The 27,039-nt window shown below is 39.2% G+C and overlaps 1 protein-coding gene across 3 annotated transcripts in view; it reads right to left on the reverse strand.

The window, feature by feature from the left end:
• LOC138743403 (uncharacterized) overlaps positions 1 to 27,039 on the reverse strand; it is a 60,163-nt gene that overhangs the window by 15,835 nt on the left and 17,289 nt on the right. The window contains exons 9-14 of one of the 3 annotated variants that reach the window (XR_011344859.1): positions 25,486 to 25,521; positions 20,643 to 20,809; positions 12,631 to 13,010; positions 8,768 to 8,867; positions 4,881 to 5,037; positions 2,541 to 2,746 (exon numbers count right to left, since the gene is read on the reverse strand). Coding sequence is in view for 1 of the 3 variants with exons in the window: in XM_069898748.1 (XP_069754849.1) it covers positions 2,619 to 2,746; positions 4,881 to 5,037; positions 8,768 to 8,867; positions 12,631 to 13,010; positions 20,643 to 20,809; positions 25,486 to 25,521 (968 nt within the window). In the remaining 2 variants the exon portion in view is untranslated. Of the gene's footprint in view, positions 1 to 1,054; positions 2,747 to 4,880; positions 5,038 to 6,230; positions 6,559 to 8,767; positions 8,868 to 12,630; positions 13,011 to 20,642; positions 20,810 to 25,485; positions 25,522 to 27,039 lie in introns of those variants that run through there. The other 2 variants (XM_069898748.1, XR_011344862.1) reach the window with 2 other exon arrangements.

The following is a 27,039-nucleotide window of genomic DNA, read 5'->3' on the forward strand; positions in this document are numbered from 1 at the left end:
CAATTTGTACAATTGTTGACTTGTGAAATGTCCCAAGCCTCCTCACAGGTATGTCATTGTACAAAACTTAATTAGCCAGAGGTAGATTAGGAACAATATGGTGCAAAAGAAATTTTAAATTTGGACATACATCATGGTAACAGTGCCCTTTCAGCCCATGCCACCTAATTACATTAATTTTAAAATCATGGGGGAAAGAAGCAAAGTCAGGGAAGGATTTGACAGCTGAAGATTAGGGAATGGAAGAAGTTGGAACCCAAGTGCAAGTACTTGAGATGGCTATAGATGTGCAGGACACCATATTATGTATGTTATTGTACTTGGTTATGGAATGAGATTACAGGACTGAGGAATCTGGAAACTTTACAAGTAAAGATGAGAATTTAAAAATTAATGTGAGCAAGGTCAATGAGATTAGAATAATGAAGATAACTTGTCTGAAACCTAGGGAGAGGGGTGGGAGGGAATAAGGTGTATATATACATAAGAACTGAGTCAGTGAATTGGAGAGCAGCTCAGTGCTAATGTAGATGTGTGTTTGAAAGCTTAGTTATGTCTCCAGTGTTTGAACTAATTCAGATTCAGATGTTGGAAAAGAAGGAGGTGGGTGGGGGGGGTGGGGGGAGAATCAGTGGCTGGGAAATTATGAAAAGATTTTGACCAAGTTTCAAAAACCACTGCTTGTTTTGTCCTGATATTTACTGAGGATGTTTGTCCATGAAATAATAGATGTTGAACAATAACCTGACAGTGAAGGTAGAACTGGGTGTCATCAATTCATATGTGAAAAGTGCTGTTTTCTGTGGTCCAGGGGCAGCAAGTAGTGAAGAAACCTCCACCACACAAGATAGATGCCTGAGGCACAACATGGATAAGGGAACAGGTCATTCTGTGGCCACTTTTAGATAGCTTGGAACCACAGAATTGAAATCTCACCAGCCTAATGAGAGCAGTACTGTGCAGTCAACAACATCAAAGCCACCATGCATTTAAGGCTACAATATAATCAAGAGCTTTGGAGTGTGATAATAAGTGAATCAGTTGGAGAGACATAGAACTTGAAATTTGGACTTTATTTTCACTAACTCTCCACAAAGTACCTCACTTTATGGAGATTAAGAAGTACAAACCGAGATTTAACTGATTTAGTCTGAAAATGCTGGAGGAAATCAGTTGGTGTTGCAGCATCCAAAGGAAGTAAAGATAATATTACCAACATTTTGGGCCTGCGCCTTTTTTCAAGGAATAAGCAAAAAAAAAACAGGAAGGCGTCAGAATAAGACTGAAGACTGGCAGGGGGAAAAGTCCAGACCCACGAAAGGTTCATTGGATATGATAAGAGGAGAGGTGAGAATTGATTTTGGCTCTGTGGCGAGAGACAGAGCTGGGGGAAAGGGGATTTAACAGAAACTCCATCTGGTTGAGCTGTTGTTCCTCCAATTTATGAGTGGTCTTAGTCTGGCAGTGTATGAGACCATGGACTGACTTGTCAGCAAGGGAATGGGATGGGAAATTGAAATGGGTGGTAACTGGGAGATCCAAGTTGCTCAACAAAGTGATCTAGTCTGCACCCAAACTCTCCAATGTCAAAGAGGCCACAGGAGGACCAGATGCACCTTGCTGATTCACAAGTGAAATGCTGCTTCTCTTGCAATGACTGTTTGGGGCCCCGAATGGTGGTGAAGGAGAAGGTGTGGGCACAAGTGGAGCATCTCCTGCGGTCACAAGGGTAGGTACAAGGGGATGGTTGATGGGGGAGGGAGCAGTCCCTGTAGGAGGGGAAAATGTGTCTGGTGGTGGGAACATGTATAGATCGCAGAGGAAGATACGTTGGACACTGAGGCTAGTGGGGTGGTAGGTGAGTACAAGGGAAACCTGTCCTCGTGCGAGTAATGGAGGATATGTGGGTGAGGGCCAAGTTGATTATGGTAGAGGGAAAGCCATGTAGTTGAAGGAGGAAGACATCTGATAATCTGGCATGGAAAACCTCTTCCTGGGAGCAGATGTGTTGGAGGAATTGAGAGAAGAGTGTGAAGAGGTATAGTGGGAGTAGATAAGTTTGTAGAAGATGCCTGTTGAGACTGTCTCCTGAGACCAGCTGAGTTCCTCCAGCATTTCTGTGCTTTTTTTTAAAAAAAAACTAAATTCCGTGTCTTCATCTGAACTCTCAATGACTTCAAATCATTTTTTTTTAAATTTGCCCTTCTCAGTTATTAAGAACTCCATCTGTTGAAATGTGTTGCAAAAACAGAGCAGATTTGGTGTTAGCGTTAATTAAGTCCAGGGGAATGGCGTGACAGTCTCAAGTTGGTTAGATTTTTGAAACTTTAACAAAAAGCATCTGGAACTTTGAAGATTTTTGAAGCTGAATTTAACAAACTGGCATCAATCCAATATTGAACTATAACAGAAACTGGAAGAACTTGTTCTTCACTAATCAGTGTTTGAAGCTCGAGCCAGCATTTCCAGCTGTTACCTGTTCATATGCTCAAGATAGGCAAAAATTCATATCCACAGAACTAGAATTCAAATGCAAAGACCTTAATTGCAACCTGCTGGAGAAAGGTGCAAAAGATGTCACAAATCCAGCAGGATCCAGTGTTGGAACATCGACTTGATCAGTGGAATGATCTGGTAGGGCCTCTGTACTGTAGTCTCACAAATGATCTCTTCAATAGGATCAAAACAAAATACACCACTGCACCTCCTAATGACATACCAACTGTAATAGCAGCGTAGTTCAAACCTTGAATAAAGAGAAAACAACAGTTTAATGGTTGAACCTGGACCGTTGCCAAGTTACTGATTTTTACATACTCCTCTCTCATTCTTCTGCCATTTCTCAGACAAATGGAAAAACACTCCTGTCCTGATTATAGTGTCAATCTGGTTTTTTTTTAAAAAACACACACATGTTGGGAACAATCATCAGGTTTGGTAGTTTCTGCTGAAAGGTAAATACTATGTTTCAGGCCAGTTCTCTTTCATGAAAATATTAATTTTTGATAGATGCTCTCTACATCCAACAACAAAAAAGCTGGCATTGCTGCTGGTGCGGAGACACAGTGCTCCCGCAGGGTCCAGCTGCCCATCGATTGCTGTCAGCTCTGTACAGGCTTTGAACGGCTTGTTAAAGGAGCCGACGGACCCAAGATTGCAGCAGCCGTGATTGGCACCAACCATGAGGGGTTGTAGATTCCAGGGAAGCAGAGGGCATAAAATGAGGAGATCAACCCGTGTCTGAGACAGAAGCAGAGGAGATGACCCATAGCACATGGTGATGGACCAGTGAGGGTTGCTGCAATGAGTCGAGGCAAGGATTGCACCAGGCTACAGACTGCTGGCAGCTCATTCCACTCTGCATCAAGAAGTTCCCCAAAAGAAAAACACAAATGCTGGAGGAACTCAACTGATCTTGCATTGTCCATGGAAGGTAAAGATATATAACACACGTTTTGGGCTTGAGCTCTTATTCAAGGCATGAGTAAAAAGCCTGAATTAAAAGTTTGTGGAGAAGGAAAGGCAGGGCAAGGGGAGGAGTGCAAAGCAACATACAAAAGGAGAGGAAAGATGAGATTGATCAGGGAGGGGTGGCTCTGTGAATGTAGCTGGAGGAAAGGAGACATGGGGATAGAAGTGGTGTGGGGTGGGGGGGAATAATTAACACCAGAGATCTATGTTAATACCATCCAGTTGGAAGGTGCCAAGACAGAATGTGAGGTTTTGTTCCTCCAATTTGCAGATGGCAAAGGAATGGCGGGGGGGGGGGGATGAAATGGGTTGCCACTTGGAGAACCCTGCTACCCTGCTATTGTAGTGGACCGAGCGAAAGTGCTCAATAAGTGATCTCCCAGTCTACATACAGTCTCTCTGATGTATAGGAGGCTTCAATGGGAGCAGATTGGTGTTAACTCTGGAACCTGTAGCTCTTGTGAATTTTTTTAGTTCGTATCCAATCCTTGACGAACGGTACTGGTCAGAATTGTGTCTGGACAGCATGACAGCTGTTATTAATGCCAGGTATAGATTGGTGCAATACAATTTCCTGCATTCAACTACACCTCACACCACAAAATTACATAAATCTAAATCAGAAGTTTTGGAAATGTACTTAAGATATGGTGTGGAGATTGGAATCTTTATCTATTCAACCTGGCTGTGTACAAAGGCGAGTTCCTTCTGGGAGGACCTGGGGGGAAATTCTGAAAAAAATTAAAAGGTGGATTTTCCACAGGATCTGTAATTGTGCCTTCTGGGAAACATGGACATGAGTTTTAAACTGTTGTCTTGTCGGTAGCCAGGAAATGTCTAACGTGGAAGTCCAACTCCCAACTAAATATTGCATGATGGAATATGGAAATGCAGAGTTGTATTCCCCTGGAGAAAATTATGAACAATTTAAGGAGGAAATATGGCACATTTGTTAGGGTTGCACACCCTATCTGCAACACATTGGTACGCAGATATAACTATATCCTTTCTGAATAAAGGAAATACAACAATCCATGCCAGTGGTGAAATAATTACGATCAATGAAGTGGGTCATGGCAGAGATGATGTCCTTTGTTACTATCTTTTTTTTTAAGTTCCCTTAAGGGGTTTTGACTTAACTGATATTTGGCTTTTTGTATTTGTTTAATTTATATAATCTTTTATTTGTTGGATTATGGGAGGGAGGGGAAAATAGACTCCATATGTTGTATACTATTGTTGAAAGAGATTACGTTGTTTGTTTGGATTTGTAGGGGTCTTTGAAAATCAAAATATTTAAAAAAAAGTATTGAATGCCAACAATGTTCATTTTAGCAAGGTTAACTGAACCATAACCTAGTGAGGGATCAATAACACTTGAAAAAGCAAATTAACTCTTTGAATCTCACCATAGTTGCTCTCCTTTGTAATGTGAACAGGTCCAGCGCTGACTTGCTGCATGTCTGATTGTTGGGCTTGTGAACCACTGCCAAACCCACATCCCGGTATGCATGGACTGGAGCTGTGCATATGAGCGCATAACTGGACTCGACAAGTAACAAACACCTGAAGGAGAAAAGAGGCGGATTATAATCATTGTGTTGGCTGTTGATGACAGAGACCCAAAGAGGAAGAAGTGATCACATCCCCAACTTTGGTTTTCTTTCTCTGGCAATTTCATCAAATACAGTGGAGGGTTTATTCTGTTCCCTTTCAGCTAATCTAAGACTTCCCCTTTCATCCTCAGCTGAGAGATTACTTCATTGCCCTGGACAAGTCATCTCTTCTAAATCAGAATTTATCGTTAACTCATCTCTCATGGACTGGCAGAAAGCAGTGTCTGAAACTAACTTTTAATTAATAAAGACAGCTATTTTGATGTTGCTATTTTCAAACCTGGTCATGAGGAACAAACATGTAGGAAACAGAATTAGACCCCCATGTTAAATAAATACTTTACATAGGCCACAACTTCCAGTCCAAAAACAACCTTCTTTCTTGTATCACAATAATTTTAATATTAGCATTTATAGTAACAACATCCACAACTGCTTTTGAATACAACCTGGAAATTGGAACTAAATTGAATGAATTTCACTATCCACTCTGACTGGTAGCAAAGCGTAGCAGTGGGAATGGTAGAAATATGAAATGAAAGTCTGCTCCACCATTCAGCAAGATCATGGCAGCAGCACTCTCCCACACCAACTCCATAATCACTTGACTCCAGTGACATCCAAAAAAGCTATCAATCATTGCCTAGCAATATTCCCTCTAATTTCTAAGTATTTGCAAATTTTTTTTCCTGTGACAAAAGTATGTGCACACTGAATGCTTGTGCAAATGTAGACTTTAAATTGTTTTAAGATAATTTTGGCACACCCTATCTCTCATGGCTAATAAAACTGTCTAATGCAAGTATGACTGCATTCTACAAAGTAGCATAGTTAGTTAAGATTTTATTCTATACTTTGAACTACTTTGTAGAGATTTTTTATTTTCAGTAAATATAATTATTAATTACTCCATTATTTTAGGTAACTAACCTTGTGTGCGCTGGTTGCAAAACTTGTGTGTGCACACACTCAGCTTAGAGGGAACAGTGATGTCTAGAATATAGTCTGACTGATCTTCCACAACACTTTTGGGTATAGATTTACAAAGATTCAAGACCTGCTAGTCCTGAATGGCCTACCTCTTATGTTTAGAGTATGACTCCTGTTTCTAGACACCTCAGGTAGAGAAAATGTTATCCTCACCTTTATCCTGTCAAATTTTTGCACAGTTTCAACATAATCACTTCTAGTTCTCCTCAATAAAAGAGCATGGGTCCAGTCTGTTGTCTTTCCTCAAAAAACCAAATTCCTTGTTCTGGAAAATAGTTGGTGAAGATTTGTTCGAATCCTTTCATACTAAGTACATCCTTATCTAGACAGTGACCAGACCAAACACAAAATTCCAGGTAAGGTCTCATCACAGCCTGAGATAACTGTGGTATGATGATATGAGTTAAACAAGAAAATCTTCAGAAGCTGGGGTTGAGTGGAATACAGAGTAGAGCAGAACTTCAACAGGTCACAAAGTATTCTAAGGAAGCAAAAACAATCAATGTTTCAGGCCTGAGCTATTTGTCAAGAATGACATTACAAATGAACATAATGGTTACGGAGAGATGAGTTAGTGTGGCAAGTCTTCAAATGCCACTGAAAGACCGACATTCCACTGAGGTTTTCATTGTGAATAGTCAGCTGATTGTCGTTTCTTGATTTGGAATTCTATACCTTTTCCACTTGGATGGGCCTTCCCTTTACCAATTACTAAAATTCAGAACATTCCATTCATAATTCTGGGTCAGAACCCATTGTTCGTCATTTAGATGACACTTTCCAATCTCTCGTATTTCCCAATTTCAAAACATCATTTTCACAGAAACGTAAGCGACAATATTCCGAATTACTATCTTATTAATCCAATAAATCCAACATCATATCAAGATTTTCATAATGATGGATAAACTAAGCATCTGGCTATATTTAAAGACATAATGATACAAGACAATAATAAGAGATGATAAAGACGAAATAAGATGAATTCAAAGGAAGGCATTTCGATGCTTTCGCCTCCTCCATGGTTCTTCGAAGAATGAAAGCAAGCTCCCCATATGCCCAGATATTATGACATGACATCATAGTAACTATGGTAACACTACAAACAACAATTTTTCTTAAAGGGACAGTCATAAAATTAACTAAGAAGCAAAAACAAAGTTTCAACCCCTGCACCTCCGACATATACCTCAGGATGTTGCCCATTGGAAAACCTCTTAGCAATGGTTACACAGAAGCAATACGCTGCACAAACTTGAGACCCACATACCAGTCAAAATAAAAAGTACATAAAGACAATATTTGTCTTAACATTAGGAGACCTTTTCCAATGTCCTTAACTCATATTTATACTGCCAAGCTGTCAGAGACAGTTATTTCACATGGATAAAACTACTTCTAAGATAGACATAATTCCAAGCTAAAATTTAATGTAATGTAGCAAATGTGGAAAAGGGGCAGGCATGGAAAGGATGCAAGAAGCACAGTGCTCAAGTTGCTGGACTAACAGTCAGGCTTACAAACCATGGATCCAGAGATAAGAGTTTAAATCCCACTGTGGCATCCAAGCAACACAATGGTGCAGTGAACATTATCTGGTGCTGCTTGTGCAGAACTTGTCATGTTCTTCCTCTGATCTTGTGGATTTCCTCTGGATGCTCCAGACGTACATGTTGACTGACCACCAAATATTAGAATCTAGGGGGAGTGGATGTATGAGGGGAAGTTTTAAAAAAATTTGTAGAGGATGAGCACTAATGGGTACTTGGTGAGCCAAAGTCCCTGTACTGTATGATTATCTCAAACCAAGTATGAATCTCCAATTAAAAAAAAAGTCACAGTGAAAATAACCTTGACACTACCAGTGTCAGAAAAAAATCTATATGGTTCATGAATGTGCTTCAGGACATCGACCATCTTCAACTGGCCTGGCCTGTGTGCTACTCCAGACCAATCTACATGTCTGACTGCCTCCATTTCTCAATGAGGGATGAATAATAAACATTGCATAGGTGCATAATTTGATGAGGAAGAATGCAACGATCTCAGACAGGCAGGAGTGGATTACTTCCTGTTTCTGTGCTGAGCATCTGCCTGTCTTTTTTACTCTAACAAAAAGTGCTAGAAATTCAAGAAGAGCATCATATGCTAGATATATGAAATGAAAAGAAAATACTAGAAACATTCTGCAGGACAGGAAACATCTGCAAGAAGAGAAAAATAACTTCCCTTTCCCATCAGAGACCCTTCCTCAGACCAAGGATCTTCAAGCCATCACTTCAACGCCATTTCTCTTTCCACAGATGCCACCTGGCCTTCTGAGTGTTTTTGTCATAAAAAGTAACACAGTTGAATGGCACTTGGAGAGAGCCACTTGTGAAGTAGCAGTAGTAGAGTCCAGAGAGCAATGAGTTAATGGAAAAAGAGACAAAGGGAACAGACAGTCTGCAGCATAGTTTTGATAAATGAAATGACAGACTGTTTAGAAGTGCATGCCATTCTGTTCATAGATCATTCTTCCTCAAATAGACTAACTGGAAATTAAATGCGTTGAAACTCTTGGTTTATAATTCAACATTGAGCAACATAATAGTTACTAATTGAGCCAATATAACTCTGGTCCTAACTTCTGACACATCTAAGTTCTGTTTAAACGTGCTATGATACATTTTAGCTAAGGGTGAGAGTACCTGGGCAGTGTGCCATGGTAGAGAGGACAGTCTGACCGAGTATACTTTTTCTTTTTGGTTTTCGGTTTTGTGTTCCTCTGCCATGTTGTAATTTAAGCAGCTGTTGTGAACAAAAACAGAAAGAAAGGCTGAGGAGAGAATACTGCTTGTTGTAATTCCAGGCTTGACAAGTTAACCATGCATCATGTTGGTTTAAAAGTCAGAAACAAAACATACCCTGACTTGAATGCAGTCTACAAACAGAAGTGGGAATCGGCAATATAGTCTATTTCAATAGATAAATGACTTGGACGAGAATATAACAAGTTTGCTGGTGACACAAGATTGATGAAGGTGTAGATAGCAAGGATGATTGCCTGAGTACACAGAGGGTCATAGATAAACTAGAAAGTTGGGCAGAGTAGTGGTTGATTAAACCTTGTTTGGATTAGTGGAAGGTAATGCATTTTGGGTTGCCTAATGCAGGGGCCTTAGGAATGTTGACGTACAGTAGGACCTTGGGGTGGAAATTAATAGTTGCCTGAAAATGTTAGCAAGGTGTTTTACGTGCTTGCCATCACAGGCAGGGTATTGAGTTCAAGAGTTAGGATATCACGTTGCAGCTATACGAGTTGGGCCTCACTTCTGGTTACCATTCTATAAAAAAGGGTGGCTCTAGAAAGAATACAGAGTAGATTCACTAAGATGTGTCTTGGAATGGATGGCTTTTATTACAAGGAAAGATTGGATAGACTGGGTTTGTTCCCACTGTAACGCAGGAGGTTGAGTAACCTTAAAGAAGTTTCTAAAATTATGAAGGATATAGATATAATTATTAGTCACAGTCTTTTTTCAAGGATAGGGGTCTAAAACAGGACAAAGGTGGAGAGGGGAACTATCTAAAAGTGATGAGAGGGGCACACTTTTCACTCAGTGTGTCTGTGGACCAAGCTGTCAGAGAAGGTGGATGAAGCAGGTGCATTGATAGAAAAGCAGTAGAGGAATATGGGCTAAAAATGGGATTAACAGTAGATATGCATCTCGGTCAGGCCAAAATTTCTGTTTCTGTGCCGTACGACTATAATTCTAAAAAGAGGCATTCATCACATTGAATGTATTCCTTTGAAAGTCCACTTGGAGTACATTTAAATAGAAATGTACAAAATGTACATTCTTGCAGTTTAGCTAACCACATATCTTAGCCAGTTCATGATAAACTCATCAATTTCCCACCACAAACATCGTTCCAGAAGTGTGCATACTGTGCAAAGTGGGAGGAGACGTACTTGTGGTCGGGAGCAGATGATTTGATCTATCTTTGTAATTTTATTCAAAATACTCTCTCAAGATTTTTGAGAGAAGTTTTCCCAGATTTTATCCACACCAGAAATATTACAAAATTGTTTTCTTTTTGATGTCTTTATAAAACGGCTTTTTTATTTTAAAAAATGTCCTTGAATCTCAGACTTCCTCTAGAACACACAAGTCAAACTCTGGCCCGCAGGCCAAATTTGGCCCGCGATATAATTATATTTGGCCCGCAAGATCATTTCAAAAATGTATTAGAGGTGGCCCGCCCTGCAGCGAAAGCCGATGCTGTTTTTTGGTAATGTCACCTCCACCATCCTCCCCCTTCATTGCACATCCTTCCCCACCCCCAAATTATCCCCTCCCCCATAAAACCTCCCCCCTTAAAAGATGGCCAGAATATTCTCAAAAAGGAATCCAGAATGGTAAAGTTACACAAACCTTCTGCTGGGAATCCTAACAACACCCGGGCATCAGATCCACGGGACGCGGAGGGAGCAAGAGTGTTGCAGGTTGACTATGCAAACTTTGAGAACGGGGAAAACAAAATTGTAACACAAGAAGTCTGTCGATGTCATCAGCCGGCAAGCCAGTTGTAAGGCTTCCCGCACAACCAGTCACTTCTCCCACCTGTCAAGCGGTGCGGCAGATTGGCGAGCGCCTGTGATTTCCTGTCGGCGCGACGGACATGGCAGGCTGTGCACGGGCCCCGCTGTTCCGCAAAGGCTGATCGGCAGCGCGCTGGGCCTGAGTGGGTGGGTAAGCAGGGATGGGCAGAGGGTGTAAGTGAGGAGTAATGGGCAGGGGAAGTTATGGTGGTGCGAGGGGCAGTTAGAGGGAGGGATGAGTAGAAGGAGGGGTGGATAGGGAAGAGGTAAAAGGGGAGGGGCAGGGCGAGTAGGGGAGGGGTGATTAGAGGGTGAGAGACGGGTAGAGGGAGGAACAGGTTGAGGGGAGAGGCAGTAGAGGGGCGTGTATAGGATGGGGTGGGTAGAGGCAGAGCGAGTGGAGTGAGGGGTGAGTAGAGGTTGGGTAAAGGACTGGTCAGGTAGAGGGATGGTGGGTCGAGGGTGAATAGAGGCCTAGAGCCTGAGGAGTGAGCAGGAAATGCTGAGTCCTGATGCAGGCCAAAATGGACACAGCCTGTGAATGCTGACTACATCTCCACAGGGACCAAATATGTTTCCCTCAGGTCAAGCAAAGGGTGAACTTGAGCTACCTACTCCTGACCTGTAACATTATCCTCCTAAAGTTATATCCTAAAGTTTAACATTACATATGTTGAAAGACGAGAAAACATGCAGATGTTGTTGAAAATTTTCAATAAATATTTAGTTCGGCCCTCGACTTAGTCCAAGTTTTTAATTTTGGCCCTCCGTGAATTTGAGTTTGACACCCCTGCTCTAGAAGGTTGACTGGGCTGCAATGATGATATATTACATTGCAACTCTCTGATACATCCAGATGAGAGTGGACCATTTGCCCACACCTTGTTAAATGGATCCAGAATCAAGGGTTTGGTCAGGAACTGGGCTATCAGTGGATGTTATGGCCCAACTCTTTCACATTTCTGCTGGCAATTTTAATCCTGCATGGTTTTGGTCCTTTCTTTTCAAGAGAAAAAGAAGATTTTGCATCAAAAATGCTTACAATAAAGCCTGTGGCCCTTCCCTGTTTGATTTTTAAAAATATTTATAGCTTCTTTTTTTCTGACCTTTACATTTAATAAAAAGATTCGTCATTTCAGTGATTGTTGCCAACAAAGTAAATACACTTGCCAATAATCTGTTCTATTTGAAAAATATTTTATGAGTGAAAAAATTCTAAAGGGGAGTGTTTGGGTTTGGTTTAGTATAACAGAGACCAACCTGACCCACAAAGGCCAAGTGACTTCTTTCCGCACTGTGAATCTCAATGGTTTCATAAGACAGACTGTACATGTATTTACAATTAAATCATTCGTATCTCAGCCACTATAGGATGGACAATGATCAATCTAACCTGCTTCCTGCACTCGCCTATTGCCTTCGCCCTGCAGTCACAATAAACCGTTGTGGCCCTGAGACTTCCAAAGACCTCAAGACATAATTTTTGTGGTTGCTTTTTAGTGGAACAGTCTTTAGGTTGTGACCAAGCAGCTGGACAACTTATCTTAAGGTTCCTTCGTAGCTTCTTCCTATTGGCCTTTGCCTGTTCGATTGACTTCAAACTGTTAAAAACTGTCATTACTCCAGAAAGTCAACTGATCTCTATCTACATATGCTGAGGTACATGTTGAACGCTTACAGCAATTATTGTTTCATTTGAGTTTCCCCAACATCTGTTTTGTCAGAGAGAACATGGAACGATAAAGCTTGTCTGTTCTTATGACTCTTTCGAGATGAAATCTACAATTAAATTTGTGGAACAATGAATCTCAATTACACCCCAAAAATGGAATCTTCATCATAACTTCCAAGGTCCCCTCTAAATTCCACATCATCCCAATCTGGAAATACATTGCCCCCTTCAGGGACTCCAGAAAAGAGAGATGGAGTTAAAAATGGAACATCATCAAAATACAAATTCTTCCTTACCCTTGTTGTAAAAGAGTGACTACTGTTGAAGAAGTGTCTACTGACATCTGGCAAGACTCCACATAGAGTGAGAAGGCAGTCTCATTGCTTTTGGCGATGATGCTGATGTATAAATGGTCCTTACTGGAGGCATCAAATGGGGAATCTGGTCCAGCTGGCCTCCAGCTCGAGTTGAACTCCTTGCTGAATTGGATTTCAAAGGTGTCGACTCCAAGCATCTTGTCTATAGTATCATTCAGTCTGTTGGCTTGTTCACTCCCATTGGTGGATCGAACTAACTTGCATAGAACTGGGATGGCCAATCTCTCCAGCTGTTCTGAAGTTTCATTTCTGCGCCGGCTGACTATTTTATTTGTGAAGATGTAATGAGATTTATCTTCCTGAGAAATAGAAATAAGTGACATTAATCCAGGTGTGAGGGCAATTCCCATTTTCTTTGTTTATGTATCCACATTGAGTCAGCTTCCAATTTCCTAATGGCTTGCCCTTTCCCGGATCTGAAATAGAAGTGGTAATAGTAGTCTCAAATGGTTAGTGTGAGCAGTTCCTTTGGCAGTGAGAATGCTGAACGAGACTCTTTATTTATGAAACAATATTTATTAATTTGTATATATGAATATTTGTCCTGAATATGTATTGTTTGTCTGTAGGTGTGTTATGTCTAGTTGTGCGTCTGCGTGTTTTTGCACCAAGGACTGGAGAACACTGCTTCATTGGGTTGTACATGTGCAAATAGATGACCATAAACTTGAGTAGCAGGCAAAATTAGAGTGTAGCTCAGTAATTAAAATGTCAACTGCTTTTTCAGTTACTCTGCAATCTGTTGAGGCACTCTGCAAAATGTCAAGAAGTAAATTACATAGCCATGACCACAGAATTTTCCCTGTTCATGGGATTTTAAATGGAGATTACAGACAACCTCCTCAGACTGCAGGATGGGTTGCTTTCTCTCACAGCTGCCTACTTCATGTCACCTTTCAGGCTGGCCCAGAAAGTGGCAGAAATGCTTTTGATATTGCAACAGGAAGGCCTCCTTTTCTCTTCAGCAATATCAGTGGCATTCTTTGTTTGTCTCAAATTCCCCACTGGCCTACAAGGCTGCTTCATCTATCGCTTTTGGGGAACGTTTATCTCTGATATCTTTGCAGCCCTGTTTTACCCCACTCTGGGCCTGGTAACATAACTCTTCAGTAGACGTCCCATGAACCCTAATCAAGGAAATAAGTAGGTAAGAGAGGAGGTGGAGGGGTAGTTGGACCAGACCTAAAGGGTTTAAGTGTAGGCTGAATATCAACCTGAACTGCTCAAAGGAGAATCTCCATAACTGAAATTAATGCTGATTCAATGGCTGATCAGAGCTGGGACATTTCCCCAGTTTAATCATGCTTTGTTGATGCCAGACATTGCATGAAGATTTACAAGCATTGGAGGAGTCACGTGATGGAGTAGTGGCCAGTGGGAGAATACAAGCCCTCCAGAAAAGAAGAAATAAAGTGAAGAAAATACAAAGTTCAAGAAACACAAAACATAACAAATAAAAGAAAAAGTTGTGGAGAAAAGAAAGAAAATGGCACCCAAGAAGGAAAAAGTAAAAACAATGGGGAAAAAAAAGAAGAAACAATGCCTGAAAAGAAAGGAGAAGGCCTTACCTGCATGAAGAAACAGGGAGCTGTCATGGAGAAAAGAGCCCGCTCCCCAAGGTTGGTGACGACCCTGCAGAGTCGCGATCTCCCGACCGCTGGACTGCAAAAATGGCTCTCTAAGCCAAACAGAAGCGTGCAATGTGCACACTAAGGAAAACAAAAACACCAACGGGAGGGGGGCCCAGCTGAGGAGTGAACTAACACAGCACAACCAGCTAAGGGATGCCCAACAACCAAGGCTCTCAGCTGGAAGAAAAGGAAAGCAACAGGAAAGGGAGTGATAGGAAAGAAGAACAGCAACAGGAGGCCCAACAGATGACTAGCCCAGAAGAAGAGGACCAACAGCAAGAAGCCGTGCGAAGAGCTCCAGTGGCGCAATCGGTTAGCGCGCGGTACTTATACAGCAAGAAGCCGTGCAAGAAGATGCCCAGCAAAGTGAGGCAAGCAACTCAACAAGAAAGTAAAAAGAGACACAGATACAAGGAAGAGAAGAAGAAGACACAAACACAGGTGTAGACACAGAAGAGGATGAAGAAGACCAAGCTCGAACAGAGAAATAGAAGGTAAAATAGATGGATATAAAAAATTTTCAAGATCAAATGAGAGCATTAAAAGCATGGTTGACAATAGAATTTAGTGAAATGAAAAGAAAAATGAAAAGTACAGAAGAAAAAGTGAGTAGAATAGAGCTAGTCGTGACAGAAATTGGGAAAAGATTTGAAAATGTGGAAGAACGAGAAACGGCTGTAGAAATGGAAGTGAACGACTTAAGAAGAAAATTGGAAGACAGTGACAAGAAAGTTAAAGAGTCACAAGAGTTGTTAGCTCAGAAGATGGATATAATGGAAAATTATAGTAGGCGAAACAACATAAAGATAGTGGGCCTAAAGGAAAATGAAGAAGGCACAAATATAAAAGAATTTATAAAAGAATGGATTCCAAAGGTCCTAGGAATGCCAGAAATACAGGAAGGAATGGAAATAGAAAGGGCACACAGAACACTAGCCCCGAACCCACAGTCACAACAAAAACCAAGATCTGCTTCAGTAAAATTTCTGAGATACATGACAAGAAAAAATATACTGGAGAGGGCAAAGAATAAAATTAGAGAAGACAAAAAAACCATTGGAATACAAGGGTCAAAAATATTTTTTTACCCAGACATACGTTTTGAACTCCTAAAGAAGTGGAAGGAGTTTAACACAGCAAAATCGATCCTATGGAAAAAAGGCTATAAATTTATGTTACGATATGCAGCTATGCTTAAAATATTTATCCCGGGGAAGTAAAACAGACTGTTCTCGGATCCGGAGAAAGCACGAGAATTTGCAGAATGCCTGCAGGATAGAAGGAGAGATGAAGAGATATAACAAGAACGAAGAACGATGACAAACTACATATAAAGATGTAAAACTAATGTATAAGTAAGAACTAAAGAAAGGAAAGAAAAGGGAAGAAAGGAAGTAAGGGGGGAAAATAAGATGGTGAGCTTTGTTATATGTGAAGATAAAAGTCTTTTCTGGAGGGGGTTGGATGGGAGAGAATAACAGTCACTGCGAAATCAGTTGACGCTTGCGAGTGGGTTCACAATCCAAATGGAGAGGGGAGTTGTGGTTGCCCAGAAAAGGACAAGGGGAAACTCGGGGGGGGGGGGGGGGGGACATTTGGGGTTAAGGGAATTTTAGATGTGAGAGTTGTTGAAGTATTTTATGTTTTAAAAGTGTTGTCATACATTGAGTTCAAAAAGGGAAAACTGAGAGATGAAAATGGGGAAAAGGGGGAAGGTGGTGGTGAGGAAGTGGAAATTAGGTGTAAACAGAATATGAGATGGCCATGTTGAACTATATGACTATAAATATTAATGGAAAACATAACCAAATTAAACAAAAAAGGCTATTAAATTTCTTGAAAAAAGAAAAAAATAGACATAGCATTTGTGCAGGAAACGCATCTAACTGAAGTGGAACATAATAAATTAAAGAGAGACTGGGTAGGGCACATAGCGGCAGCATCATATAATTCAAAAGCCAGAGGTGTAGCTATATTAATAAATAAAAATGTACCAATCAAAATAGAGGAGGAAATAATAGATCCAGCAGGGAGGTATGTAATGATAAAGTGTCAGATATATTCAGAATTTTGGAATTTGCTCAATATATATGCACCTAACGAGAAGGATCAAAAGTTTATGCAGGATTTTTTTTGAAGATTGCAGACACACAAGGAAATATATTGACAGGAGGGGATTTTAACCTTAATTTGGATCCAATGTTGGATAAAACTGGACAAAAGACAAGTAAAAAGAATAAAGTAGCCAAATTTATGCTTAAATCAATGCAGGAAATGAAACTTATGGATATATGGAGGAGGTAACACCCAAGAGAGAAGGAATATTCATATTATTCGAGTAGGCATAAAACATACTCAAGGATTGATATGTTTTTGTTGTTGGCCCATATTCAAGGGAGAGTTAGGAAAACTGAATATAAAGCTAGATTGCTATCTGATTACTCTCCCCTGTTATTAGCAATAGAACTGGAGGACATCCCACCAAGAACATATAGATGGAGTTTAGAGAATTTAGATAATTTATTGAATGCCAAATTAAAATGTATTTTGAAATAAATACGGAATCAGTGAAAGACAAATTTATATTATGGGATGCAATGAAAGCCTTCATTAGAGGGCAGATAATAAGTTAAGTAACTAAGATGCAAAAGGACTACAATCAGGAAATAGCACAGTTGGAAAGGGAGATAGTAAGTACAGAAAAAGAACTAGCAACAAGGGAAGATACAACAAAAAGAAGAGAATTGGCAGACAAAAATATAAAATACAAAATGTTATAGATAGAGAATTTGGGTTAAAAAGGGTTTAAGTTAAAATGTGATGATTAGTCATAAAAGGGGGCTAACCACTGGAGTTTAGCTGGAAAATGTTACAAAAGACTTGCAACAGATTTAACTACAGAGAGACATGCAGGAGCCAAAGATTGATAAAGAGTGAAAAACAGAATTTGGTGTGAGCAGAGGTCATGAATGATCGTGGTGTGCGTGACTAACAGATGATTCTGCAAAAACTAACCAATTAAAGCAGTGTAGTGGAGATGCTGAAGGACAAGCAAATTGTATAAAAAACAATGCACTGTATGTATCGGGGCTTGACTTGGCTAGAAGCCGGTTGAGTCCAACTCTGCAGACTTGTGAATAAAGCTTGTCGTGTCACCGATCTTAAAGAGACTCATTTGTGAGAATTTGTGTTTCTGACACAAAACATTACAAATGTATGAGGTGGAGAAGAACATAATGAAAATAAAGCAAAAGTATTATGAGCTAGGAGAAAAAACACACAAAATATTAGCCTGCCAACTTAAAACAGAACAAGCTAAAAGAATTGTATTGACATCAAGGAAAAAGGACAAGCAAATGACATACAATCCAATGGAGAGTAATGAGAACTTTAAGGAATTTTATGATCAATTATATGAAACTGAGAACGAGGGAAAGAAGACAAAATAGAAGAGTTTTTAGCTAAAATTGAACTGCCGAAATTGCAAGAAGAGGAGCAAAACAAGCTGATAAAACCATTTGAAATAGAAGAAATACAGGATATGTTAAAAAAAAGCTGCCAAACAATAAAACACCTGGAGAGGATGGATTCCCAGTAAAATTCTATAAAACATTTAAAGAGTTATTAATTCCTCCTCTCCTGGAAGTAATGAACCAGATAGAGGAAAAACAAAACTTGCCAGATTCATGCAAGACAGCAATAATTACAGTAATACCAAAGATGGGGAAGGATCCACTAACACCAGCATCATATACACCAATATCTCTACTTAATTCAGATTATAAGATAATAGCAAAATTATTAGCAAACAGATTGGCCAACTGTGTACCAAAAATAGTAAAACAAGATCAAACTGGATTTATTAAGAAAAGACGAACAGCGGATAACGTCTGTAAATTTATTAATTTAATTCATGCAGTTCAAGGAAATAAGATGTCAACAGTGGCTGTTGCTTTAGATGCAGAAAAAGCCTTTGACAGGGTAGAATGGAATTATTTATTCAAAGTATTACAAAGGTTCTATCTACCAGAAAAAATATTAATTGGATTTAAGCATTATATAATGGACCATTGGCGAAGGTGACAGTAAATGGATATGTATCGAACCAATTTAAATTAAGTAGGTCAACTAGGCAGGGATGTCCACTATCTCCCTCACTGTTCACTTTAGCAATAGAACCATTGGCAGAACCAATAAGAACAGAAAATAAAATAAAAGGGATAAAAATAAAGGAGAAGGAGTATAAAATCAGTTTATTTGCAGATGACATCATAGTATACTTAAAAGAACCAGAAATATCAATAAAAGAGCTACATAAGAAATTGAAGGAATATGGCAAAATATCGGGGTACAAAATCAACGCTAATAAAAGTGAATCGATGCCAATGAGTAATGCGGATTATGCAGAATTTAAAAAAGAATCACCATTTAAATGGCAAACACAAGCAATCCAATAGCTCGGTATTAGATTAGATAATAATTTAAGCCACCTGTACAAATTATCAGCCATTAATGAAGAAATTACAGGAAGACTTAGAATATTGGAAAGAATTACCACTAACACTGATAGGAAGGGTAAATTGCATTAAAATGAATGTCTTCCCAAGGATATAATTCTTATTTCAATCATTACCAATTCCCTTAACAGAGAAATTCTTCAATGAACTAAAGAGAATAATAAGGAATTTTTATGGAAAGGGAGAAAACCGAGGATAACATTAGATAAATTAATAGTGGTACAAACAAAGTGGTTTGCAGTTACCAAACATTAAAAATTATTATAGAGCAGCACAATTAAGGTATTTATCAGATTTTTATCAGACAAGGGGAAAACCAGATTGGACTAAGATAGAGCTCGATAAAATAGGGGAGAAGGTACCGGAACATATACTTTATAAGTGGGATGAAAACCTGGTGCAATATAAAAGCTCACCAGTACTGCATCATTTACTCAATATATGGAAGAAGATTCACTTAGAAAGGTAAAAAACAAATTACCAACTACCAAAATTATTATTGACACAAAATCAACTAATCCCTTTACAATAGATAATCGTTCCTTTGGAGAATGGGAGAGAAAAGGAATTAAAAGAATAGAAAATTGTTTTTTGGGAAAAATTTATTAACATTTGAAAAAATGAAGTACAAATAAGGAATAACTCATGGTACAATGTTTGTATACCATCAACTGAAAACCTACTTAATGGATAAATTGGGAAACAGACTGAGATTACCAGAAGGAAGCAGCTTTGAATATGTAATTACAGAAACAATGATAATAAAAAGATTTATAATGAACATGTACATCAAACTGCAAGAGAAGGAAAATGAGGAAATAAACTATAAACCCAAATAGAAGTGGGAAAAAGATTTAAACATAAAGATAAAAAATGAAATATGGAAAAGTTATGCTCTGGAACTATGAAGAATATAATAAACACAAGGTTACGCATGATACAGTATAATTGGTTACACAGGCTATATATCACACCCCAAAAGTTAAAAAAAAAATGGGATCCAACATTATCAGATAGATGCTTTCGCTGTAAGAAAGAAATGGGAACAACAGTACATGCAATTTGGGCATGTGAGAAGGTGAAAAAGTTTTGGGAAGATCTAAATCGGTATTAAATAAAATCACAAAAAGCAACATACCAAAAAATCCAGAGTTCTTTCTTCTAAGTAATATAAGAAGTAAAGAATTAGGCCTCAAACTGGATGATGCGCAAAAAAAAATTATTATGAAAGCCTTAGCTGTAGAAAAAAAATGTATAATTTCAACTTGGAAATCAGAAGAGAGCCTGCAAGTACAGCAATGGTACATGGAAATGAATAAATATATTCATTGGAAAAAATAAAGTCACATTATTTGAACAAATCTGGGAACCGTACATGGAACATAACAGAGAGGGTTTGCCTTGGACCTCCACCCCCTAAAATGATAAAATGATAAAAGACAAAATGACTTGATCCAGTGTGTAAAAGTAGATGACACAATTTTCTTGTTTATTTTCATTGTGTGATGACATTATTTAATATTTTTATTGTATTGTATATGTTGAATGTTTAATGGGTTTGGAGGGGGCTGGGAAGGTTGGGGGGGAAAAAAGGGGAGATAATGCCACTGTGTATATTTAAGAGGGAAATGTTTGTATGTATTTTGATTGATATGGTTCACAGTGTGAAAAATATAAAAAAAATCTACAAGGATTCCATCTGGGATCAACTCATCCATGACAAACCAGTATCAGCTCTCAGCACCCCTCCCGTCATGATTCCAAGTGCAGGGTCCTTACATACCAGTAATTTAGTACCACACCCTGAGTAGGGAATGGCTAGCAGCAGATGAGTGTCATTTCCAGTGATGTTACAGGAAGCATCATTGAGCTGCAAGCTTTTGTCTGGCAGATTTGAGACCAAACTTCTTGGCACAGTCAGAATCATAGCATTGGACAAACACTGCAGATCTGCAAATAGAGACAAGTGAGCTATCATGTTATGCTGCAACAAACCTACACATTCATCCACATTGAGCAACCTGAAGTTCCTCTTTCACAAAAGATGCTCTTTCTCAATATAAACTAATTTGGTGTCAGCTGTCAACTTGTGCCATTACATCTCCAACTACATGGTGCTGTAAATTTGTCTCCTGTCTCTACCATAAAGCAAAAACTAGCTGAACAATTCAAAAATGTAGTTCACAATCTTTTATCGTCATAGATATTTATAGCCAAGAAGAGGCTTTTCAGTTATTTGTGCCCATTGTTGCTCAAGTCAAGCCATGTTATAGTCAGGAAATTCTGAAGAAATTAGTTGACACAACAAATCTTCTGATGAAAGATGGAGAAATATTTGTTTCTTTGTCATTAATAATCTACAAACAAAATTTTTTTTTTCAGAAAACTCATTGGCTGTTTTACATTGCAGAAAAATAGGTTTTTGTTCAGGGGAATTTTTGAAATCTTATAAATAATTAATTTCATCCTTTTATTGCCAGCCAGTTTATTAATGCTCTTGAACAATCTTGTTAGAACCATAGATCATTACAGCACAGAAACAGGCCTTGTTGCCCTTCTAGTCTGTGCCAAAAGTCTCACTGACGCATCCAGTCCATTGCTCTCTATACCTCTCCCATCCATGTACCTGTCCAAATTCCTTTAAAATGTTAAAAGTGAGCCCACATTCACCACTTCAGCTGGAAACTCGTTCCTCACTGCCACCATTCTGTGTGACGTTCCCCCTAACTTTTTCCCCTTTCACTCTTAACCTATATCCTTTGGTTTGTATCTCACCTATTCTCAGTGGCTAAAGCCAATCTACATTTACTCTGTCTATCCCCCTCATAATTTTAAATACCTTATAAAATCTCCCCTCATTCTTCTACGCTCCAGGGATTAAAGTCCTAACCTGTTTAACTTTTCTCTGTAACTCAGTTCCTGAAGTCCAGGCAACATCCTAGTAAATCTCTGCACTCTTTCTATCTTATTGATATCTTCCTATAGTTAGGTGACCAAACCTGCACACAATACTCAAAATTTGGCTTTACCACTGTCTTATACAACTTTAACATAACATCCTAACTCTTGTACTCAACACTTCGATTTACGAAGGCCAATGTGCCAAAAACTCTCTTTACAAAACTATCCACCTGTGATGCCACATTCAGGGAATTATGTATCTATATTCCCAGTCCCTTCGGTTCTACCGCACTCCTCAGTGCCCTATCATTTACCGTGTATGTCCTTTCTTGGTTTGTCCTTCCAAAATGCAGCACCTCACATTTGTCTGCATTAAATTCCATCTTCCATTTTTCAGTCCACTTTTCTAGCTGGTCCAGATCCCTCTGCAAGCTTTGAAAACCTTCTTTGCTGTCCACAACACCTCCAATCCTAGTGTATCTGCAAACTTATTGATCCAATTTATCATCCTGATCATTGATAGAGGTGACAAACAACAATGGTCCCATCACTGATCCCTGAGGCACGTTACTAGTCATAGGCCTCCAGTCTGAGAAGCAATCACCCACCTCTACTCTCTGGCTTCTTCCATCCAGCCATTGTCAAAATTCAGTTCATTATTTCACCATGAATACCTAGCATCTGAACCTTCCTGACTAACCATCTATGCGGGACTTTGTCAAAGGCCTTACTAAAGTCCATATAGACAACATACACAGCTTTTCCTTCATCAACTTTCCTAGTAACCTCCTCAAAAAAAAAGCTCTGCAAGATTGGTTAAACATGACGTACCACGCACAAAGCCATGTTGACTCTCCTTAATCAGTCCCTGACTGTCCAAATAATTGTATATCCGATCTCTTAGAACACCTTCTAATAATTTATCTACTACTTATGTCAGGTTCACCAGCCTATAATTTACAAGGTTACTTTTGGAGCCTTTTTTAAACAACAGAGCCTCTGCAATTTCTACACTTGCCTCCCTCAAAGTACGAGGAAATATCTTGTGAAGCCACCCTTATTTGCTTTAAGACAGCAAGCACTTCTTCCTCCATGAGCTCACTGGCTGTTTTTCTCACCTCGCCACGACTCTGTGCCCTTTTCCTGAGTGAACACTGATGAAAACAAACATTTAAGGCCTCTCCCATCTTTTTTGGCTCCCTACAAAGCTGACCACTCTGATCTTCAAGGAGACTGATTTTGTCCTTTGCTATCCTTTTCCTTTTAATATACCTGTCGAAACCCTTAAAAGTTTCCTTCATATTTTCTGCCAAAACAACCTCAAGCTTTCCTCATTCTTTCTTGAGGTTTTTCTTGCATATTTTATACTCCTCAAGTACCTCATTTGATCCATGTTGCCTACATTTCTCTCTTCTTCTGAACCAGATCCCTCGAAAACCAAGGTTCCCTATGCCTTCTAACCTCGCCTTTAATCCCGACAGGAACATACAAACTCTGAACTCTCGAAATTTCACCTTTGAAGGTCCTCCACAGACCTGGCACATCCTTGCCCGAAAACAATTTCTCCCAATCTATGCATTCTAGATCCTTTCTCATTTCCTCAACCCAAAGCCCAGATCTATCCTTTTCCATAATTCATTTGAAACTAATGGCATTATGATCACTGACCCAAAATGTTTGCCTACACGTATTTCTGTCACCTGTCCTGTCTCATTCCCTAATAGGAAATCCAGTATTGCATCCTCTCTTGTTGGTACCTCTCTATATTGATGTTTTGGTAGTCATCTCTTATTTATGACAAAAAAGCATTTCTGTACAGCATCAACAAATGATAGAGGTACAGAGGAAACAGCAGGACATTTATCAATGAGGGTTGATTTTAAAGAGCATCTTAAAGAAGGAAAGGTAGAGGCAGTAGGATTTATACAGGAAATGCAAAGTTTTGGGCATAGAGATTGGGAAAGTACCTTTTTATTGTTTAATCTCAATTATTAAATTAAACTTTAAAAACTACTAGCAAAATACAATCTGCTGGAGAAACTCCGCAGGTCAAGCAGCATCAATGGCAGTAAAAGAAATGTCAACATTTCAGGTCAGAATCTTTCATCAAGTCTAATACTTCTTCAGTCACCCCTCAATCCCCAGATTTTGTTTTGCCCAATACATGTTACTTTGCATCCTGTAATTTTATCACAATATCTGCATTTTAAAATTGTTATTCTTAAAGTAAAATGTACAATCGAATGGCACAAAATATTTAAATTTAATTTTTTTAATTTGGACATACAGCACAGTACAGGTCCTTTTGGCCCAAGAGTCCGTGCTGCCCAGTTAAACCCAATTGACCTACAACCCCTGGTATGTTTTTTAGAATGGTGGAAGGAAACCAGAGCCCCTGGGAAAACCAACGCAGACATGAGGAGAACATGTAATGGCATTGATTTACCACAGCTCACAAACAAGTAAAGAACACACTCGCTCATTTCTTTCAGCACACCGTGAAGTCGACTTTCATTTTTATTATTCACCCGACACAGCATTGCATTCTTCAACACCCCAAACACCATCAAGCTAAACTCCTCTGACCTTTTCACTGGCTCACTGCCACACGGATGATCCTGACAGTCTCACTCTCCTCCTCCTGTATTGGAGATCCATCATCCGTATACCGAGGCTTAACACACCTGCCATTCATGCTATTACTCCTGCACGTCGCATGGCTTAAATGTACTAACTCCTTGCAGACAGCGCGGGATTTGAACCCCGGTCTCAATCGCTGGTGCTATTTTGCTGTCACTGCAGTTTGAACTACCAGTAAAATTCTAATAGTACGGCATTCAATAATTTGGAAATTCTAACGTTGCAGCATTTGGTTCACTCGCTGTTCTGGAATGTTACAAAGGTATCTAGAGGGAAAGCAAAGTGTGAGGCCAATTTCCAGGGTCTGGAATGTGACTAGGGCCAGGTCTGAGGATTGAACTATGGGCCAGGTTGTTGGCCAGAGCCGGGAATGGTGTCAGGAATACCGGGGCCAGGAATGTTGGAAGGTTTGCAATTGGAACCAGACTCTTGAGTGCTTGAACATCAGGTTCATTGGGAACATTTTATACACGCAAAATAAATAAATAGCTAAATTAAGGCGTGTTTGGGTATTCACAGGAATAACATCCTATACTCCAGAAAACCTACCATAAAGCACTACCAAAGCCCCAAAGATCATAACAAAATGTTATTGATGTAATGTTAATGTGCTTATTGGGTTCTTAACCTCCAACAAAGCCCATTCCAAAGTGTATGGTCAAATGCATGCGAGATAGAGTAACTCAATAACAACACTCCATGTTCGGCCTGTAGAACTCTCTACACATATTTTTACAAGCAGAGAGCATCACAAGACAACTTTTTAATAGGTGAGAGCCTTAAAATACCAATTAACATTCACAATCAATACTTCAAACACTGTATTTGATCAGATGCCTCCGGTGAGCAGAAAAATACGATCAGCATTCCAATATGTATCACAGCTACATTAAAAATAATTTTTTTTATCATCAATTTGCTCCATATAGATTTGCAGTTATAGCTGCTCAGAGAGACTGGTAAAATTGTTTTGAATGGAGATTTATTGCACTCTGTTTCTTAAAAGTTCTAAAAAAATACAAGAAAATTATTTTGCAGTCTAAATTTGAGCAGCATTTTTTTTTGTTTAAGGTGTTCTTTCTTACCTGGGGCTAGTGTTTGTTCTTCAAACAAATGTTCAACTGCAATTAAAAGAAAAACAAAAATTAGGTTTATAAACAATACTGCTTTCTCCTCATTACATCTTTTGTTCTGAGACATCATCTACCTCCGCCTTAAATACATTCAGTTGCTTAATCTCCACTGCCTATGTGATGGAAAATTACACAGGATCAACACCTTGAGTGAAAAAATTCTCATCGCGACCAACATCTGCAGACTGTGACTTCCTATTCTGGACTCTCCGGCCAAAGGAAACATCTTCCTTGCATCCAGTTTGTCTAATCCTGTCAGAATTTTGTTTCAATGAGATGCCCTTTCACGCATCTAAACTATTGTGATTAAGACCTAGTCAACCAAATCTCTTCTCAAGGGATTGTCCTGCCATCCCAGGAATCAGTCTGATAAACCTTCACTGCAATCTAGCAAGGATTTTGGATATCAGAACTTCAATCACAACATTTCAGGTGTGGACTCCTCAAGGTCCTGTATATTTGGAGCAAGATATTCTTGGCTTCTGTACTCAAAACCTCTTGTAGTGAAGGTCATGATATAATTTCTTAACTGCTTGCTACATCAATATTTATGGTGTCAGTAACCGGTGCACAAATACCCCCAGTTCTTGTGCATCAACAATTGCAATCCATTACTATTTAAATAATGCTCATTTATTTTTGCTTTAGTCCTATCAGAATGGATCAACATAACATGAAACTGGCGCCTGCATTTGATCACTCACTTAACTTGTCTAAATGTTCTTATCAACTCTCAATTCCACCCAGTTCCATGCCATCAGCCAGAAGTAATTCAGTTCACTTCCTCATTGTGAATAGCTGGTCCTGAAGGATCAACTCTTGCGCCGCCCCCCCCCCCCCCCCCCCCCCACAAAATGTACTGTGAATTCCTACTTTTGATTGGGTGACTGGATGCCATTGGATCAATGACTGGCCCTTATTTGCTATTTCAGTGAATGAGGAATGTTCAATTCAGTTATGTAAATACAATTATTAAAATCCTAGCTTATAATTATTGATTCAATTGAAACATTAATTTAAGTTCTAATTATCTGACAAAGATTTGTTAATTAGAATTCTGTAGATAAATTTTAAAATATCCTTTCTTGTCTTGAAATTGTTGGTCACTTCATTGGCAATGATTTATTATTTGTCTCTTTCATCATTTTACCCTATAAAGGGCATCATATCAAGCAAATACAGAGTTGATTTCCTACCAGTTGAAGCTGTATCTATTATTCCAGTAATAACAGAAATCCTTGTTAGATTTTCTCCTTGTTCGTTTAGAGATAAAACCAGTGTCTCAGTACAGACTAAAGATCAACACTAGGGCTTTTCTGATGAATGGGAACTATGTCAATGGATAGCTTGAGCTTTTCATTGACCAGCCTGCATGAGAATAAATAAAGAGGACAACATGATCTGATGAAGGAACTAATTCAGTTAAGCAGCATCAGTGGGAAGAATGAATTGTTGACAGTTCCCTGGAACTTTTCAAGGGTTTTGACCCAAAATGGTGAGCATTCT

Source organism: Narcine bancroftii, chromosome 1, assembly GCF_036971445.1.
Source record: "Narcine bancroftii isolate sNarBan1 chromosome 1, sNarBan1.hap1, whole genome shotgun sequence".
NCBI lineage: Eukaryota > Metazoa > Chordata > Chondrichthyes > Torpediniformes > Narcinidae > Narcine > Narcine bancroftii.